General features: G+C 42.2%; 1 protein-coding gene across 1 annotated transcript in view; it reads left to right on the top strand.

Annotated features, from left to right (window-relative positions):
* The window catches only part of NUP155 (nucleoporin 155), a 56,595-nt gene that overhangs the window by 16,063 nt on the left and 22,365 nt on the right, over positions 1-18,167 (top strand). The window contains exons 12-21 of the mRNA XM_039543617.1: positions 594-694; positions 3,829-3,999; positions 5,507-5,617; positions 7,127-7,221; positions 7,826-7,914; positions 10,993-11,055; positions 11,149-11,299; positions 13,294-13,360; positions 15,128-15,246; positions 15,468-15,571. Of these exons, the coding sequence (XP_039399551.1) occupies positions 594-694; positions 3,829-3,999; positions 5,507-5,617; positions 7,127-7,221; positions 7,826-7,914; positions 10,993-11,055; positions 11,149-11,299; positions 13,294-13,360; positions 15,128-15,246; positions 15,468-15,571 (1,071 nt within the window). The remainder of the gene's footprint in view (positions 1-593; positions 695-3,828; positions 4,000-5,506; positions 5,618-7,126; positions 7,222-7,825; positions 7,915-10,992; positions 11,056-11,148; positions 11,300-13,293; positions 13,361-15,127; positions 15,247-15,467; positions 15,572-18,167) is intronic.

Genomic DNA, 18,167 nt, shown 5'->3' with positions numbered 1-18,167 from the left:
TTTTTATTTTAGCACTGAACTCTTTCTCCTAGATAAACTTTGTGTCTCCGACTCTGAATGCAGCAATTTTCATTTTTGTCACTGCACTACTGATAGACGGAAGAATCTACTTTAGGGAAGAGTTATTTAAAATTTTCATAGCATGGAAATTATTAAAATAACTTCCAGATACTTTTTACTTTCAGGGTATATTTAAACATCTCATAATCTTTCATAAAAATCAATGAAAAATGTTAAATAATTTCTGTCTTAATTTTAACTTTCATCCTGGTTTGTGTGTATGTATAGAGTATCTTGGAATATATTGTGTGCATATATAGTGCATGTTAGACTATACTGCAAAAGAGATCCAATAGACTGTTCAAATATAGCCTCCTGAAGCAAAAGAGCAGTTAAATATACATCTGCACTAAAACCCCTTAGATAGTTAAGTTTATAAACTCAACGAATGGGTAGGTGTTGATCCGCTTGTAAGATTAATTTAAGAATGTGTAGAGTGGACTTGTACTGAATTTATATATAGGTTTAGTAACAGTGGGCTTGATGTAAGTTTTTGCTTCCACTACAGAGTATTAATTTTACTCTTTTGTCAGGTGTCCTGCTGATGGCTGCTTCCGAAAATGAGGATAATGATATCTTGTGGTGTATCAATCATGATTCTTTCCCTTTCCAAAAACCAATGATGGAAACACAGGTAGTAAGCTCTTCAATATTGTTAAGTAATATCAATTTTTTTGAGGAGGCATGGAGAATATTTAAATATCATAGGCTCCATGAATCACTTTTAACATTCCTCTATACAAAAGGTAATTTACACAAAAACTCCTGTGACTAGTTATTTGGTAAATATTTGTCAAGATACCTAACTATGTATTTTTTAAAAAAAAGTTCAGTGTAGTTTTTTTGTAGTACTGTACCTGTCTCACACTAGGTATCTCTGTTTGGTGACTGGAGCTTGTGTCTTTCAGTAGAAGCTGCCACTTTAATACTTTCCAGCTGGAGAACCCAGTTTGATGCAAAGTAGGATTGAAAGAAACACCTTGGTCATTATAAATCCTTGGAAATTTTCTACTGTTTTTGTTTTGGTGGTGCCTGCAATGTGCAAGGCACTGTCCATAAACACAGCAAGACATGGTCCTGCTACAAAGTGTTTATAATCTAAGAGGAGCAACATTTACTCCAGAGGGCATTCTGCACTAAAAAATTAAAAATTCTGTGCACAATATTTTAAAATTCTGCAAGCTTTATTTGTCAATAAATAGAGGCTCCAGCATGGCACTGGGGAGAACAGGCCACTGGCTGTACAAAGGTGGGAGATCATCCTGTAGCCTCCCCACCCTCCGCCCCTGGAATGCGGACGCAGTGGTGAGGCTTCACCAGACCCTGACACAGCACAAGGCCTGGGCCTGGCCCAGAAATACCCCAGGGCCCTGCCCCTCTGCGCCAGGAGCACCAGGTGTGGGGCAGGCAGGCTCAACCAGGCAAGATCCAAGTGTGGAGGAGCTCGGAGGGTGGGTGGGGGATACAAGTGTGGGGTGAGAGGATTCTGTGTGGGACAATCTGGATGCAGGCAGTTCAGTGAAGGGTCTAGGTGTGGGGGGTTCTGGATGCTTGTTGAGGGGGGTTCCAGGTGCAGGGGCAATGGGACTCTGCGGGGCTTCCAGGTGAAAGTGGTTGGGGCTCAGTGGAGGGGTTTGGGTATGGGAGTCTCAGCAGGGGGGTCTGGGTACTCGGGGAGTGGGGCTTGGTGGGGGAGGGGTCTGGGTGCAGCTAGTTGGGGGCCAGTGGTGTGGGGTTCAGGGTGGTGCAGAGGGTTGGGGCTCATCACAATGGGGGTTTGAATGCAGGGAACTGTTGGGGGTGGTCTGGGAGCAGGGGGGCTCCAGATGCAGGGGTTGAGGTTCAGTGGGATGAGGTTTGAGTAGGAGGGCTAGGGGGTTCTGGGTGTACAGGGTGTGGTTTGGTGGGGGTGTCTGGTTAGGGGAGGTCCAGATGCACGGGGGTTGGGTGGATGGGGGAGCAGCTCCCCATACAGTGACTCCTCCCCCGACAGCTGAGGAGTGATGGGGGCAGGAAGCAGCTGGAGGAGGTTTCTGGGGGTGGGTCTGACACAGCCCCAGCCACTCCTTGCAGGGGAAGTGGAAGTCCCATCCTCTCCTGCCTCCAGCCCAGCCTGGACTAACAGCTGAGGGTAGGAGCTGCTAGCTGGGGTGTCCCCAGGCCTGCAGTGATTTACCTCTCCACCAGCTGCTCCAGGTGCCTGCAGCGATGTACCTGGGCGTCTAGGGAATGGTGTGTGACTGCTCTTGCAGCTTCCATTTGCTTCCCTGTCAGAAAGTCAATCTTCTGCAGGGAAGCAAAGAAATCCGCTGGGGACATTAATTCTGTGCATGCACAGTGGCGCAGAATTCCCCTAAGAGTAAACATTAGAAAGGCAGGGGAGATACTACATTATTTTTGTTTAATTAAACAAGTACATCAGCTCCGCCATACTTCCCTCAATCATTCCATTATTTGGCTCATTTTTGTAGGTATCACAGGTGAAGAGTGGGTCTGTAGGAGAGATTTGAAGGAGGAAGAGAATAGTTGCCTTATAGATCAGTTCAGTTAGGGCATTCCATGGGTAGGATACAGCTTGGAAGAAGGCATGAAGATTGGTGTTGGAGAAGTGGACAAGTGAGCTGTCAAGAGTAGTATGGTTGGTGAAGTAAAGGTGGGGTGAGGGCCAACACTATAAAAAAGACAGGATGGTTAAGTAGGAAGGGGCAAGGTTAGTTTTAGTGTCCCATGTAAAGTCAGATTTGGATAGACTTATTGGCTGGTTTTACAATTGTTGTAAAGACTCCATCAAGAAGTCTACTTGTAATTTTATGTTAGAAGCATCAGATCCTGATTCCTCCCCGCCCCCGGCTAGGGCAGTTTAGTAGTGTTTGGAGGAAGGGGCTGGCTGTCCATACAAAGTTGAAACCTGAATTGCAATTTTCCCCTTTTTTATCATTCCCCTGACTCACCCCATCAGTTTCCTCCCTTCTGGTTCCTCTTTCTGTTTCTTTTCAGCAACATTTGTGTGTGAGAAAATAAATAATGCGTAGATAGCTCCTGTGTAGGCAGTTTGCTGTTTTGTCCTTCAGAAGGGCCTCTCCATCTGTTCCTGAAGTACAGGGGGAGAGCTGGGAGAGGACTGATGATCTGAGTGGGTGTAGGAGCTGCTTGAGCAGCTTGGCAGGATCCCCAACATATTGGAGGAGTCCTTTCAAAACAAAACAACCATACACTGAAGGAGCACCTTGGAGACTATCCAGTTAGAAACAGGATCTAGAACTGTGGACTAAAACCAAGTAGGTGGTAGGTAGTCTTAAGCTACATCCGTCCTACCAAATTCCTTGGCCTGAATTATATATCATTGTTGCCAGTCTGTCACTGCAAGTTTTTTAAAAATCTCATGTCTCGGTTGCAGCTCTTGAGTATTTTTTAAAAATAAACAGTTTTTATGCATTTGGAGTTTTGTACAATTTGCAGCTTGGTTTTACTATTTGTATTGTTAGTAGCATCATAGGGCCTCATTATGCTAATTGTACATACAAGTAATGATCTGTCCCAAAGAGCTTGCAGTTTATAACTGGAAGTAGTTTGGCCAGTTTTTAATCTGGTGGGGTACATATGCATGTGTCTGTATTTAACGTCTTATTTTCTTAGGGGCTTGTTGTCTTGAGAGTACTTCCGTTTCTGTGCTGTGTAATGTTAAATACTGGTTATTTAGATGTCACCATAGGTGTGAAAAATGTGCATCCTGTTTCAAATTTTTGATAATGTTCATCTCTTACTCAGATGACCACACATGTTGATGGACATTCATGGGCTCTTTCTGCAATAGATGAGTTGAAAGTTCCAAAGATTATAACACCACTGAATAAAGACCTTATTCCAATAACTGATTCTCCTGTTGTCGTACAACAACACATGCTGCCACCAAAGAAATTTCTTCTGCTCTCAGCCCAGGTGTGTCATAGATTTTTTTTTTTTCCTGTTGTTTAGAGATTGGGAGAGGGAGAAGCAGAAACTTAAAGCTTAATGACTGACCCAGTGCTGCAAAGGGCTACCCATGTGCATAGAGTTTGCAGAAAATACCTTTGGTGAAGGTGAGGTGGGGGAGCAGAGGGGAAAAAAGGTTAAGGAGCCATTTGTAAATTCTGCAAACCAACTCAAGGTAATAGGGCCAGATTATCTTTTGACATAAACTGATGAGTCTCTGTTGACTTCAGGGGAGTTACATAGGTTTATATCAGCTAGTGGCCAATAGTGCAAAATACTCTTAGGGAATTGCTACACTTGGAGCTGAGGGTGTGATTCCTAGTTCAAGTAGACATACTCGGGCAGAGCATGCTAAAAACAGCAGTTTAGCTGCAGTAGCATGGGCTAGCCATCCCAAGTACATACCCATGGTGTCCGAGTGGGTTTGTACATGGTGCAGCTAGCCCATGCTGCTACTGTCTGTGCTACTGTGACTACACTACTCTTTTAGCATGCCATCTTGATGAGAGTTACCACAAATACCGCTACTCAATCTCGGAATCACACCCCCAGTTCTGAATGTAGATATACCCTTAGATATGTAAAATTGGAACAAACACAGGTTGCTGAGATAATGATATAAATCCTAAAGTTTGAAATAAGAGCAGGGATTTATTGTTGTTAGTGGAATTTTGAGCAACGAATTCCATTTCTGTCCACCTCACAAAAGAAATCCATGACGCAAGAACTTGTTTTTTATTTAAAAGGCTTAACATTTAAAAATAGCTGAGATTAAGTATTACTAAAATTTAATGACTCTTTACAATAGGAAGGGAAATGTAGCTATAATTCGACCTAATAATTTAGCAATTAGGAAATGTAATAAAATGAATTGCCAGCTTGCTGAAGTCCTGTTGTAGCTTAGTAATTATAAGGCTATTTGTGAGTCTGGTTAGATCACACCACAGAACCCATCACAGAATGTACAGATACGTGCTATGAAAGTGGTTTAGAAATGCTGCAGGTTATTGGGGACCTGGTTATTGTAACTCAGGGTTATGTCTTCACTGCTTCAGTTAGTTCGAGTTACTACACTCAAAAAAGCCTCCCTCAAGTGAGAGCGGCCACACTGGAAAACAATATTTGAGCCACACAAAGTGATTGGATTAGCAGAGTGATGACTTGTGCTAACTCAAGCTGTAGCATGTAGCCGCTAACTGAAGCTGTAGCATGTAGCTGCATCCTCACTGCATTACTAGCTTGAGGAGTACTAGAACTTCAGCTGATAACCCCTGATGGACCAGCCATTTCAAGTTTAAAACACCATTTTACTTGAGCTAGAGATTTTTGTGTGCACAGAAGTGGGTTGAAGCAACACTCACTATACCTTGAGCTAACATTGAAGTGAGACAAGCCCTCAGGGTGAATTTTTGTTTGCCAATCAAAACATGCAGATCTCATTATTTCAAACTTTGTGTTGCTTTATTTTCTTTAGGGGAGCCTTATGTTTCATAAACTCAGACCTGTAGATCAACTGCGACATCTCCTCGTTTGCAATGTAGGAGGTGATGGAGAGGAGATTGAAAGGTTTTTCAAGTTGCATCAGGTGGGAATTTTTAACTTGCCATGGGGGGAAAAAAGTCCTCTATTCCTAGACTTAGGGCTTGTCTATATGAAGAGTCAGTGTTAAATCCACAGCACTCTAGCCTGCTGCACACTGACTGGGCATGTGAACCCTGCTACCATACACTAAAGGTTCCATGATGCAGTTTCACAGGGTTCACATGGCCAGTCAGTGTGCGGCAGGCTAGAGTGCTGTGGATTTACAACCCAGCTTGTTACACACTAACTCTCCATTAGGCACACCCTCAGTGTACAGTCATAAACCTGGATTAATTTGTATTGTAAAGGTGGCCATTCTTTGGCTTCAAAAATATTAGTTCTCATTTTACCTATCATATCTAGGTACTTATATAGGCTTCCTCATCATATTATCGAAGCATCTATAAACATTCCATCTTGCCAACAGCTGCAGCTACAGTGTATAAGATAATGCTGCTTTGTCAGTTGGACAAGCAAGATAATATATAAGGAAGAAGGTAACGATTTTTATGGGGTCTAAAAACATAAGGGTGGTAATCTTTTCCTTAAAACTGTCTGTTTCATGTAAGTGACAAACACAGAATTATGACAAGAATTGGGAATGTATTTCTCTTATTAGAAAAATTATTAATCTTGAAAAAAACAGTATCACAGTCCTAGTCCTTTTCAGTAAAGTTTTGTATGTGCTTCTGTGGCTGCAAATACTTAGAATCCACCTGCCTTTTTTACTAAAACTGGCATCAAGCAAGCTAGAATGAAACTTTTTCACAGAACGTGATTTTATTTGACACATGTAGTTTTTTCTTAATTTATACATCATAGCATAGTAGTAATGAAACCTCACAATAGCCTCTGCTATTATTTCTTTGAGAAGTGGGTGAGACAGGTTTTTTTAAGTGCCTTATTTAAATGTTTAGTCCTTTAATAGCAAATACAAATCATTTAAAATCATATAGATGTTTATCCTTCTTAACTAACTTAATAAACTCACATTTCCATATGAGTATAATACATCTTATCTATACCTATAAAACAGGTTTTTTCCATATATTTCATCTACTGCTAGCTTATTTAACCTGCCAAGAATTAAGAACGTTAATAGAAAGCTTTCATGGATCACTTTACCTGCCACAACAGGATCTCTTACTGTGACTGACTATTCCTTTCTGTTTAACGGACAAGACTCAGGCTATGTCTACACTGGAAACACTATAGTGTCACTTACTACAGTGATGGAAGGGGTCCTTCCATCACTGTAATAAATCCCCCTCTCCAAGAAATGGTAGCTAGGTTGACAGAATAATTCTTCCTAGTTCAGCTTAACTACATCACACAGGGCATGAAATTTTTCACAGCCTGATTGATGTAGTTAAACTGACCTAACTGTAGCATCGACCAGCCCTTAGTCTCCTCACTGTTGAGGCAAACAGAGTCTTGAATTTTTTGTGAGGGGTCAATATAACTGCTTCAAACTTTTTAACACCATGGTCTAAATTGTTATGATTTCCTACAGGAGGACCAGGCCTGTGCCACTTGCCTTATCCTTGCCTGCTCTACTGCTGCTTGTGATAGAGAAGTGTCTGCCTGGGCTACCCGAGCATTTTTCAGGTAAGTTTCAATTAATTTGTAGATTGTGCCTTGAATTTTATGTTTAAAATTTAATGCCACTACAGACATAAAGGAATCCTCTTGCTGTGTTTACAGTGGGCAGGAACTGTTTTGAGTTCTGTATAAGTATTGTTTTTAAATGAGTGTGAACATTTAACAATGGAACATGCATTTTAAATGCAACTGATCATGCATATCTACTTAGATGTGAGTGTGAAACTTTTTTGTTTTTTTTAGAAGTTGTAATTTCTGCATAAAACTCATACTCTGCCCCACAAAAAAAATCAACAAATAGAAATGACTTAAATGTTCAGAAAAAAATCATGTGGAATTGACCATCTAATTTGTGTCTGTAATAGGCTAATGACCTGTTTGTTCATCTAACTTGTAATTATTCAGTTACCAAATTTGAGTGCACAAATCAGTCATACAATCACAAATACATTTTTCTGAAAATTTTAGGTCAGTATTTTTAACTCAAGAAATGAAAAATTGCATTATTTTCTGTTTGTTTTAACCCACATTTAACAAAATAAGGCCTGAAAATCAGATGACCTAAGTATGTGATATGCAAAGAAATTAGTCTTTGTGTGATATACCTTAGGTATGGCGGAGAAGCACAGATGCGATTTCCATCAGCTTTGCCTCCTCCAAGCAACCTAGGACCAATTTTGGGTTCTCCTGTTCCTGCTAGTGAGTAGCAAACGTTTCATTGGTTTTTTTATCTGAATTTTGTTGCATTTTCACAACTTCTTGTACCTTTACCCTTTCTTATTTATATGAAATATTTTCCTTCTTTTTATTCACTGCCTCAATTCCAAGGAATAAACCTGCTGATTATCAGGGTTGAGTTTTTCCATTACTTTTCTTTCGAAGTATTTTGGATTTAGGGGTTCACTGATGTGATTCTAAAACATGTCCAGGTGGGTGATGGAAGAAATGAGAAGTAAAATAAGTTATCTGTTAAGATTTTTGTAGCCGTTTTCCCCTTCCTAGGCTTCTGCCCCAACACACAATTCTTGTTCAGTCTTCAGTGCCACAAGAGAACTAGTTCTGTTACCTGGCCTGCCCTAACCCCCTTTGAACTTTTAATGTAATGCTTATTAGAGGGAAGGGCTCTCTGTATATTCAGATCCAAGTGAGGAGCAGGGGTGCTGGAACAATTTTTTATGGTGGGGGTGCTGAGACCCATTGAACCAAACTGTAAACAATGAAAACCACTTCAAGCCTGAGGGTGCAGCAGGCCCCCTAGTTCTAGAACCTATGGTTATGAGGTGAGCAGATTTTATGCAAACATCTACAAATAGATCCTGATCTTAACCCGCAATGCCCCTTAATTCCAGTCATAACCAGTCTCTACATATGAAGTCTATCGTAATTAACAAAGAACTCTGATTATACCTGTCAGGGTTCCCTCCCTGCTCAGAAATCTGGGGTACAGATGTGGGGACCCACATGAAAGACCCCCTAAGCTTATATTTTACTAGCTTAGGTTAAAACTTCCCCAAGGCATAAATTCCTTTTCTTGTCCTTGGACGGTATTGCTGCCACCACCAAGTGATTTGCACAAAAATTCAGAAAAGGGTCACTTGAAGTCCCTCTTCCCCCAAAATATTCCCCCAAACCCCTTCATCCCCTTTCCTGGGGAGGCTTGAGAATAATATACCAACCAGTTGGTTAGTAATGTGAGCGCAGACCAAACCTTTTGTCTTAGGACACTGAAAATCAATCAGGTTCTTAAAAGAAGAATTGTATTCATAAAAGAAAAGGAAAGAATTGCACCTGCAAAATCAGGATGGAAGGTAACTTTACAGTGTAATAAAAAGATTTAAAACACAGAGGATTCCCCTCTGGCTCAGCTTTCAAGCTCCGGATGGTGCTTACCTCAAGCAGCTCCTGGAAGCAGCAGCATGCCCCTCTCCAGCCCCTGTGCGGAGGCACAGCCAGGCAGCTCTGCTGTGCGCTGCCCCATCCGCAGACACCACCCCTGCAGCTCCCATTGGCCGTGGTTCCCAACCAATGGGAGCTGCAGGGGCAGCACTTTAGGTGGGGGTAGTATGCGGAGCGGAGTCCCCGGCTGCCCCAGCTGCATGCCCCCGGCTGGGGACATGCAGCTGCTGCTGGAAGCTGCATGGAGTGGCCCCCAACCCCACTCCCCGGGGGAGCTCGAGGGCCGGATCCGCCCCGTGGGCCGTAGTTTGCCCACCCCTGCTCTAGGCTGTGCAGAGGAGGAGGGAGTAACCTGACTCAAATGCAGAGGGATGAACAACAGGAAGGGGTGATAGAGTGGGGCGGGGGCAGGGGCAGGTTAGAAGCAGCAGATGAGAGAAAAGGTGAGCAGGAGCAGATGGTTCTGGAGGGTGGAGGAGGATCCCTGGAGCAAGAGATGATAGGAGCTGAGAATTAGCATGTGGGGCTGGACCTGTAGTGCAAGAGAGGAGCTGAGAGAGGGGGATTATGGGCAGGAGATGAGGTGGGGAACAGGAGTGGGGCGAGGGCAGGAGTAGGAAAAGATGGAGATGGACAGGAGCCAAAGAGGATAACAGCTGGAACAAGACCTGTGACTGGGAGATAGGAGCAGAAGGGGTCAGGGATAGGCTGGGGAAATGGGGGATAAAGGCCTATAACCATCAGATTGACTCCCCTTCAGAACTTGTAATTGACCCATTCCCAGTTCTCAATATTCCTTAGCTGTATGCAAGACAGCAATCAGAGCCACTGGCAAAGTGTGTGTCTCCATTCCCCTCTAGTGGCAGATTGACACAGAATTTAACAGCTTTCTCCTGCTTAGAGTTACTCCATTAGCTCAAGTGGTAGAGAACTATGCTGTGGATCTAAAAGTCTCAACCCTGTTGGTGACACAAGAGGGGGCAATATGGTTTCATGTGATTAAATTGTTTTTTTTCTCCATTCTTTGTTACTTGAAACAATTAGGAAAAATCATCTTAAAAATATTAAAAGAACGTTAAGGTTGCAAAGTCAAGCACCTTAATTAAAGCTTGCACAATCTTAATTTGGCCCCTTATGGGTATGCCTTATGACACAATCTTTAATTACATGATCACTTATTGTTTTCTCTGCAGTATCATGCCTCATTCAGTGCACAGGGTGAACCTGCTTCGGGAATGAATCAGGGTTGTGTAGTGAAGGAGCCTGTTGTCTGTAGGAACCCTGCCTCATTTATTGCAGAAGTTGGGAGGTGGCAGGAGAGGATGGGTCTCATGGTAAAGACAATTGAATGTCACCCTGGAGAATTGAATTCTATCCCTGCCGCAGACATGTTCTATGTGTTGCTGGGTAAGGAACGTAAACCAAATTTTCCCATGTGGCCATTGTGTGTGCCTCATTTTCTGGGTACTCAACTTGAGGCACTTGTTGTCTGGTTTGGAGAAGTGATGAAAATTCACAGCTGCAACTGAGGTCAATGAAAGCCCCGATCTGAATGTACAAAGTATTATATAAGGCTTTCGCATCCTGAAAAGGTCAGGCCCTGGGCTTTGCAGATTGGACACCTAAAAATAGTTGACACTTTTGACAATTTTGTCTTTAATGTCTGGCCTCAGTTCCCAGGTGTAAAATGGGGATAATACCACCTCAATGGCAATGGATATGTACAAGGGGCCAAACCTAGGTTGCATACAGTAAATTTATTTCTCGTGTTTCTTAACTTCTGGATGCTTGACTTGGCAATCTTAACATTCTTTTCATATCATGGGTTTTTGTTGTTGTTTTTGATGCAATAGATGTATGTATTACCTTCTTTCACCTTAGGTTCCCCTATGCCTATTGGCAGTCCCTATCCTAATCCAAGCTTTTTGACAACACCAGCACAAGGTATTTTATTTTTTCATATTTTTTTTTGTTTTCTCAACTAAATTTATTTATATAAAAAATAATTGGATTAATCTATATGTGTCCCTGTCCTAGGTTTGCACCCTCCTAGTATGTCAACCCCAATGTTTGCTGCAGGCAGTTCAGTATCTCAGGCTGGCGCATCCATGAGTGGTATGATGGGCCCAGAGATAGTGTTTTCAGGAAAACACAATGGCATCTGCATATACTTCTCTCGAATTATAGGGTGAGTTGTTCATGTAAAAGATGTTTTGTCACTCAGTTCATAACATAGTCTTTCTGTCCACTAATGGAGTAGTATTTGCTTTTGATACTGTATTTAGTGTAGTTTAATAATTAAAAAGTGTGTATTTGTGACTAATCTAGGTAAATTAGTCTTACATGCTAGCTTCTCGCTACAAGTGTGTAGTTAACTATTGTAACATATGTGCAAAATGTCCAATCTATTGGTTCCCTTCCCTTTCTTAGACCTAATAGTACCCAGGTTATCCCACAGAGAGTATGTCATCATGCATAATAGATGGAGCAGGTAAAGAAGGAGTACGCCACAGCAATCTTTTATTCTACTTTCTCCCTTACCGCTCCATTTGTTTCCTTCCCTTCCTGTTAATATAGTATCTGTTATCTCATTCCCTTTACAGCTCTGCTAATATTGCATTCTGTGGGTGAGCTGGGCAACAGATCTACTTAGGCCCTGACCCTGCAATGGGCTGTCTACAAGCACACATCCCTGCAAACTGGTTTCTTAAGGTCCAGTCCTGCAAGGTGCTATTCGCTTTCAGCTCCTATTCAAGTCTGTAGGAAACAAGAATGCTCATCACCTCACAGGGCTGAGCCCCTAGATTGTAGACTTCTGGTTAAGGGATTTTTAAAAACCATGTCCTATTCTGAGCAGGCTGTTAGTGCTTACCGATAATAAATAATGGTATTATTGATCTCTAGTATGCTAGAAGATAGCACTGCAGAAATGGGGATTTTGGCAAGTTTTACCTTGCCCTCTAACCATGTGGTAGTAGGAGGCCTGTTTAAGAACAAAACCCTCTTTGGTACTCTAAAAGTACTGCCTTTCAGAAAAAAAATGTGTATTATGGCATATATTAGGGGTTCTGAACTTTTTTTCTTGCTGAGGCCCCCCTCAACATGCTATAAAAACGCCATGGCCGGGCAGGGGGGAAATGGGGGGCTCCAGGCTGGGGCATAGGCATAGTTTTACTTCTGTTGGGGGGAGGGCAAAGGACCGGCAGGGCTCAAGCCAGCTCTGCACAGCAGGGTCCAGGGAGGGAGCGCAACCTCCACCCTCTGACTCCCTCAGTAGGCCACTCAGCCTGTCTGGGCTGTGGAGGGATGTAACCAAAAAATATAACTCAGAGGGGACTCAGTTCAAAAAGTTTGACAGCTGCTCAGGGTGCAGGGAGTGGGGTAGCTCAAGGTGCAGGCAGGGGGTAGCTAGGGGCTGTGTGTGGGCAGGAAGTAGCTCAGGGTGCAGGCAGGGGGTAGATAAGGGTTGTGTGTGGGCAGGCGACTAGCTCGGTGTAGGCAGGGGGTAGCTAGCTGCTGGGGGGGGCTCCCAGTGCAGCTCCCAGCTTCAGCAGGGTGGGGGGCGCTGGGGCTCCTAGCTTCAGCCCCACTGCTGCTTCTGGCTTGGTGAGGGAGAGGTTTGCCAGCTCAGCCCCACGTTGCTCCTGGCTTCGGGGCCTTGCGGGAGGCCGCCGGCTTCAGCCCCGCCCCGCTCCCAGCTTCAGCACTGGGGTTCAGTGCACTGGGTTTCAGCCACAGAGCTCTGAGGACCCCCAAATTGAGAACCTCTTGCATATATGATATTTGCCTGCCCACTCAGTTGAGAACCTCTGGCATATATGATATTTGCCTGCCTACTCTCTTATCTTTAGCGACTACTATTAGCTTATGTGCAAAATAATTTGAGGAAATCAAACCTAGTGTTGTTAAAGCACATAAAGAGGTTTTGTTTCTTTAATTGCAATTTCTATCGACCTCATTCTGAAAGGTACAGTGTTTACGCTCATGTTTTTTATGAATAAAGACCCTGATTTTTACAGGCTGACTCTTTGGGTTGGATTCAGGATGAGGGGAGGGTTTTTTAATTCATAAACATTGGCAATATGTATTAGGAAATGGTTTAGAAAAGAAACAATTTTTCAAGGCCAATGGCATTTTTGTTAATTTATTTGGCGTTTAACATACTATTGTCTTGTATTTCAGAAATATTTGGGATGGCAGTATAGTTGTTGAGAAAGTTTTCAAGAGTGGTAACCGAGAAGTTGTTGCAGTAAGTGGAAGATTATTTGGTCTTTTAAAATCTTCCTTAAAGACTTTATTTATTTCTCTCTAGCACTTTTACATGTCCCCTCTTATCAGTGACACTGCATTGTGATTCTCATGGCATTTTAGCAGAAACAATAAATATTTATTGATTGTATTTAATTGTTCTTTATAGGAGGAATGGGATGTAAAATCTTTCTAGTCTAAGTAACTAGTTTTAAGTTTTACCCAAATTAGTGGTGCCTAAAAATTACTAGCTGGTATGTTTGGTGAGTTGTGTGAAATACATTGGTCTTAGTCTCCTAATACACATTATTTCAAAAGAAAACCCAAACTGTAGTTTAGTGCATCTTGTTTCCTTTGCTGACAGCCCCAGAAGAATGGCTGAGCAGAAATTGCTCTAATCCTTTGTGCAGCGTCCTAGCTTGTGACAGACTGAGTCAACAGAAGAGCTCTGCATGTCCATTCAGACCTTTGCAAGCTGCCTCTGTTTTTATTTTTCCAACAAGAGAGAATTTCATTTCCCAATGGTGTCAGCTGGCACTAATATTCTCTTTAAAAAGGCAAAGAAAATTATATATAATATGCATGCAAATATTCTAATAAACAAAAATCTGCATAATCTCAGATAGTCCAGTCCTGAGCTTCTACTGAGCCCATGGGGCAAAATGTGTAGAGGATTTCTGAGTGTATAAACTTCTAAGTACTAAGCTAATGCCAGCCTCATCTTCTTCTTCAGCCAAATCTAGGTGTGGGCTGTGGTCTTCAGGTGGAACATGATATTTAAGGCTATGATTTTGGCATGGAAATTTTTGTAAATTTCATGGCAAAGTTGTGGAGAGGGGGAAGGGGAAGAAAAGTCATGGAAGGGTCACCAATAATGTAGTTTTTGCTACATCAGCGGGCACACAGGCTTTTAAGTAGTAAAAGCAAGTTTACCCTATTCTAGGCTTTGCAGCCTGGCATACACGGTTGAAGTGCCACTCAGGTTTGGCATGTCCTCCCCTCATCTCCATCTATATGCACCAGACCTGAATGTCATGGTGACCATGTACTCCACATTGTGATTGCCTAGTGGGGAGCCAAGTATGTGTGCTGGAAGGACTGCAAAAGTCCAGCATGACCATTCTGGAGTCCCTTCCTCCACCACCTTGCTCCCCCCTCCCACTCTCACTTCTTATTCTCCCTGCTGGTGAGACCAAGGTCCTCAGGTGACGGATCCATCCCAGACTCACCCAGTCCCCAGCACCAAGAGGAGCTGCCGCTGCAGTTCTGGCAGGTGAAGACCCAATTGCCAGCATGCGACACAGAACAGGACCTGGCCAGCATACTGCACATTCAGAGGGGGAGCTGGTGCCAGCTAGCCAGACTGTGGTGCGCTCCTTTCCAGAGAGGTTTGAAAAGGTGGTGAGGCCCCTATTTAAAAAGAAGAGCAGGAGGGAGATACTGGTCCTCCCTGCCCCCCGTCTCTGGCACCTATGGAGCCAGGCCCAGCACCATGCAACAGGAGCTGTTGCTGCAAAGTGAATGTGGGATGGGCTCCTTACAGACTTCATTCAGATTCATGATTACTGTGAACACCATGACCTCCATGCCAAAATCATAGCCTTCATGATAGTGCATTAACTCCACATAGCACCTTCAGTATGTTGTCCTTTTGATAATATTGTCTTGGTGGTTTTTATTCTTTAATGACCGTTTCATATCTCTCAGCTGAAAATTTAAAAGGTTCAGAGATTTGAAATGTAAAGAAGCCCCCCTCCTTCTCTTGCAGATTGAAAGCAGTGTTTCATCGCACATGCTAGAATCTGTGTTACAGGAACTAAAAGGTTTACAGGAATTTCTGGACAGAAATTCACAGTTTGCAACAATAGGAGCTCTTGGAAACCCAAGGTAGGATTGTATATGCTTGGTTTACAAAGGACATAGAAGTGCTACTGTTTGAAAATTATTCCATATAGATACAACAATGCTGTTCATTTTGCCTTAAAGTGTTCCTTTCCTCTCTAATAAAACATATCCACTCAAACTCTCAAACTTAGTTTTTAGTTTCTTTTTAAAATAAATGTTCAGGGTTTGCACTAATAGCTTCTTAATTTATTTTGGAATTGCAGTTTTAGCACTCCTGCTAACCTGCAGCAGAGGTTACTAGGGTTCATGCGGCCTGATGGTGGAAGTTCTCAGCAAGTGCAACAAGAGCTCCAGAGGAAGTTCCATGGTAAGGGAAATACTCTTGAACAATGAGCAGCAAAAGGTGGTGCATCCAAATGCTAATCTCTCAGAGCTGTTCCAGTTAAGAGCCTGAATAAAAATGCAGAACTGGCTTCTGTGAATAAACTGTACTCAGAGATAAGAACTGTACAAAGAACAATGTAGTCTGGGTGACATCAACTGTTCACTCTTCATTTCTGTTTGCTCTTCATTTCTGACAAGATTATAATATTTTGTCAGTACCAACATTTCTGCATTTATTTCTATGGGGAAATTGGGGTGGGCATTTCTGTATGGTTCCTTTGGGGATGAAGCATGTGCCCAACATGAAAACCCGAATGTAGACATGGCAACACTTGCTAGTCTTTCTTTTGCTTTGAATTTGATGGGTGACATCACTCATCCCAGAATACAAATGTATATCCTGTTTAGGATGAGTTCCAATTAGATACTAAAAGATTTAGTATTCAAACTAGCTCCTTAAAGCAATTCACAAACAACTTTTGTCTGTAAAATGAATATCAAATTATTAAAGATAGTAGCATCTAGCTGTCAGAGGTATGGCAAACCACAGGTCACATTTCCCCATGACATTTCAATAAATTAAACTAATTAAAGCAGTTTTTAAGCTGCTTTCTCCTCTGTGAAGAATTAGGTCAAAATCTTGTGTAGTTGCGTATGTTTTCTCTGTCCTGTTTCTTACACTCAGAAACACTGGAATAAAATAAAAGCTAGACGGTTGTCTGTACTCTGGTCTTTAAAAAAAAAAAAAAGGGGGCTCCAGAGGTGACCCTGGCAATTACAGACCAGTTAGTACCAGGCAAATTGGTTGAAACTATAGTAAAGAACAGAATTATCAGACACACAGATAAACACAGTATGTTAGGGAAGAGTCAACACAGCTTTTGCAAAGGGAAATCATGCTTCATCCATCTATTAGAATTCTTTGAGGGTGTAAGCAGACACGTGGACAAGCGTGATTCAGTCAATATAATGTAATTGGACTTTCAGAAAGCCTTTGACAAGGTCCCACATCAAAGGCTATTAAGCAAAGTAAGGAGTCATGAGATAAGAGGGAAGGTCCTCTCATGGATCAGTGACTGGTTAAAAGATAGGAAACAAATGGCAGGAATAAATGGTCAGTTTTCATAGTGGAGAGAAGTAAATAGCAGTGCACCCCAAGGACATGTAATGGTTCCAGTTCTGTTCAACGTGTTCATAAATAATCCAGAAAAACAGGTAAAGAGTGAGGTGGCAGTTTGAAGACCATGCAAAATTATTCTAGACAGTTAAGTCCAAAGCTAACTACAAAGAGTTCCAAAGGGATCTCACAAAATGAGGTGACTGAGCATCAAAAAGGCAGATGAAATTCAATGTTGATAAATGCAAAGTAATGCACAGTGGAAAACATAATATCAACTATACATTCAAGATTATGGGGTCTAAATTAACTGTTACCACTCAAGAAAGATCTTGGAGTCATGGATAGTTCTCTGAAAACATTCACTCAATGTGCAGCGACAGTCAAAAAAGCTAACAATGTTAGGCACCATTAGGAAAGGGATAGACAATGAGATAGTAGCATTGTGATATTTTCTCTGTAAATCCCTGGTGTGCCCACACCTTGAATACTGCATGTAGTTCTGATGGCCCCATCTCAAAAATTATATATTAGGATTGGAAAAGGTACAGAGAAGGGTAACAAAAATGATTAGGGGCATGGAACAGTTTCCATATGCAGAGAGATTAAAAAATCAGAGACTGTTCATCTTAGAAAAGAAACAACTAAGAGGGGATATGATGCTGGTCTATAAAACCATGAATAGTGTGAAGAAAGTGAATAACAAAAGTGTTATTTATTCCTTATTCCTTCACATAACACAAGAACCATGGACCCCCAATGAAATTTAATAGGCAGCAGGTTTAAACAAACATAAGGAAATACTTCACACAACTCACTGTCAACCTGTGGAACTCGTTGCCAGGGGATATTGTGAAGGGCAAAATGTAATTGGGTTAAAAAAAGAATTAGATAAGTTCATAGAGGATGGGTCTATCAGTGGCTGTTAGCCAGGATGGTCAGGAATGCAACCCCATGCTCTGAGTGTCCCTAAACCTCAGACTGCCAGAAGTTGAGACTGGAGGACAGGGGACGGATCATTCAGTAATTACCCTATTCTGTTCTGAAGTATCTGGTACCAGCCACTGTTGGAAGACAGGATACTGGACTAGATGGACCATTGGCCTGACCCACTATGGCCATTTTTATGGTCTTTCTCCCTTTTTGTCACAAGTCTCTACACATAATGGGGTCCTCTGTCCATGACTAGGGCTTCTAGATGATACAGTAATACAGATCATATCTGTGCCATGCTAATTCATAAAATTGTCTGTATTTGTTAATCATAGTACATAGCAATTTACTTTTTCTAAATGATGCAATAACGTTAATCCAAGCAAATCTTCTGTATTACTCCCCATTAATTGATGAGGTAACTGAGACATTCAAAGTCCAGCCATCAAGAAGATAGCAGAGCTCGGTTTAGAACTCATGAATTCCTGTCACCCAATCCACTAGACTATGCTTCCTCCTTAAATATAGG

Source organism: Mauremys reevesii, linkage group 6 (assembly GCF_016161935.1).
Source record: "Mauremys reevesii isolate NIE-2019 linkage group 6, ASM1616193v1, whole genome shotgun sequence".
NCBI classification, from domain to species: domain Eukaryota; kingdom Metazoa; phylum Chordata; order Testudines; family Geoemydidae; genus Mauremys; species Mauremys reevesii.
The sequence above is the reverse complement of the archived record's forward strand: the minus strand, read 5'-3'. Positions and strand labels throughout refer to the sequence as shown.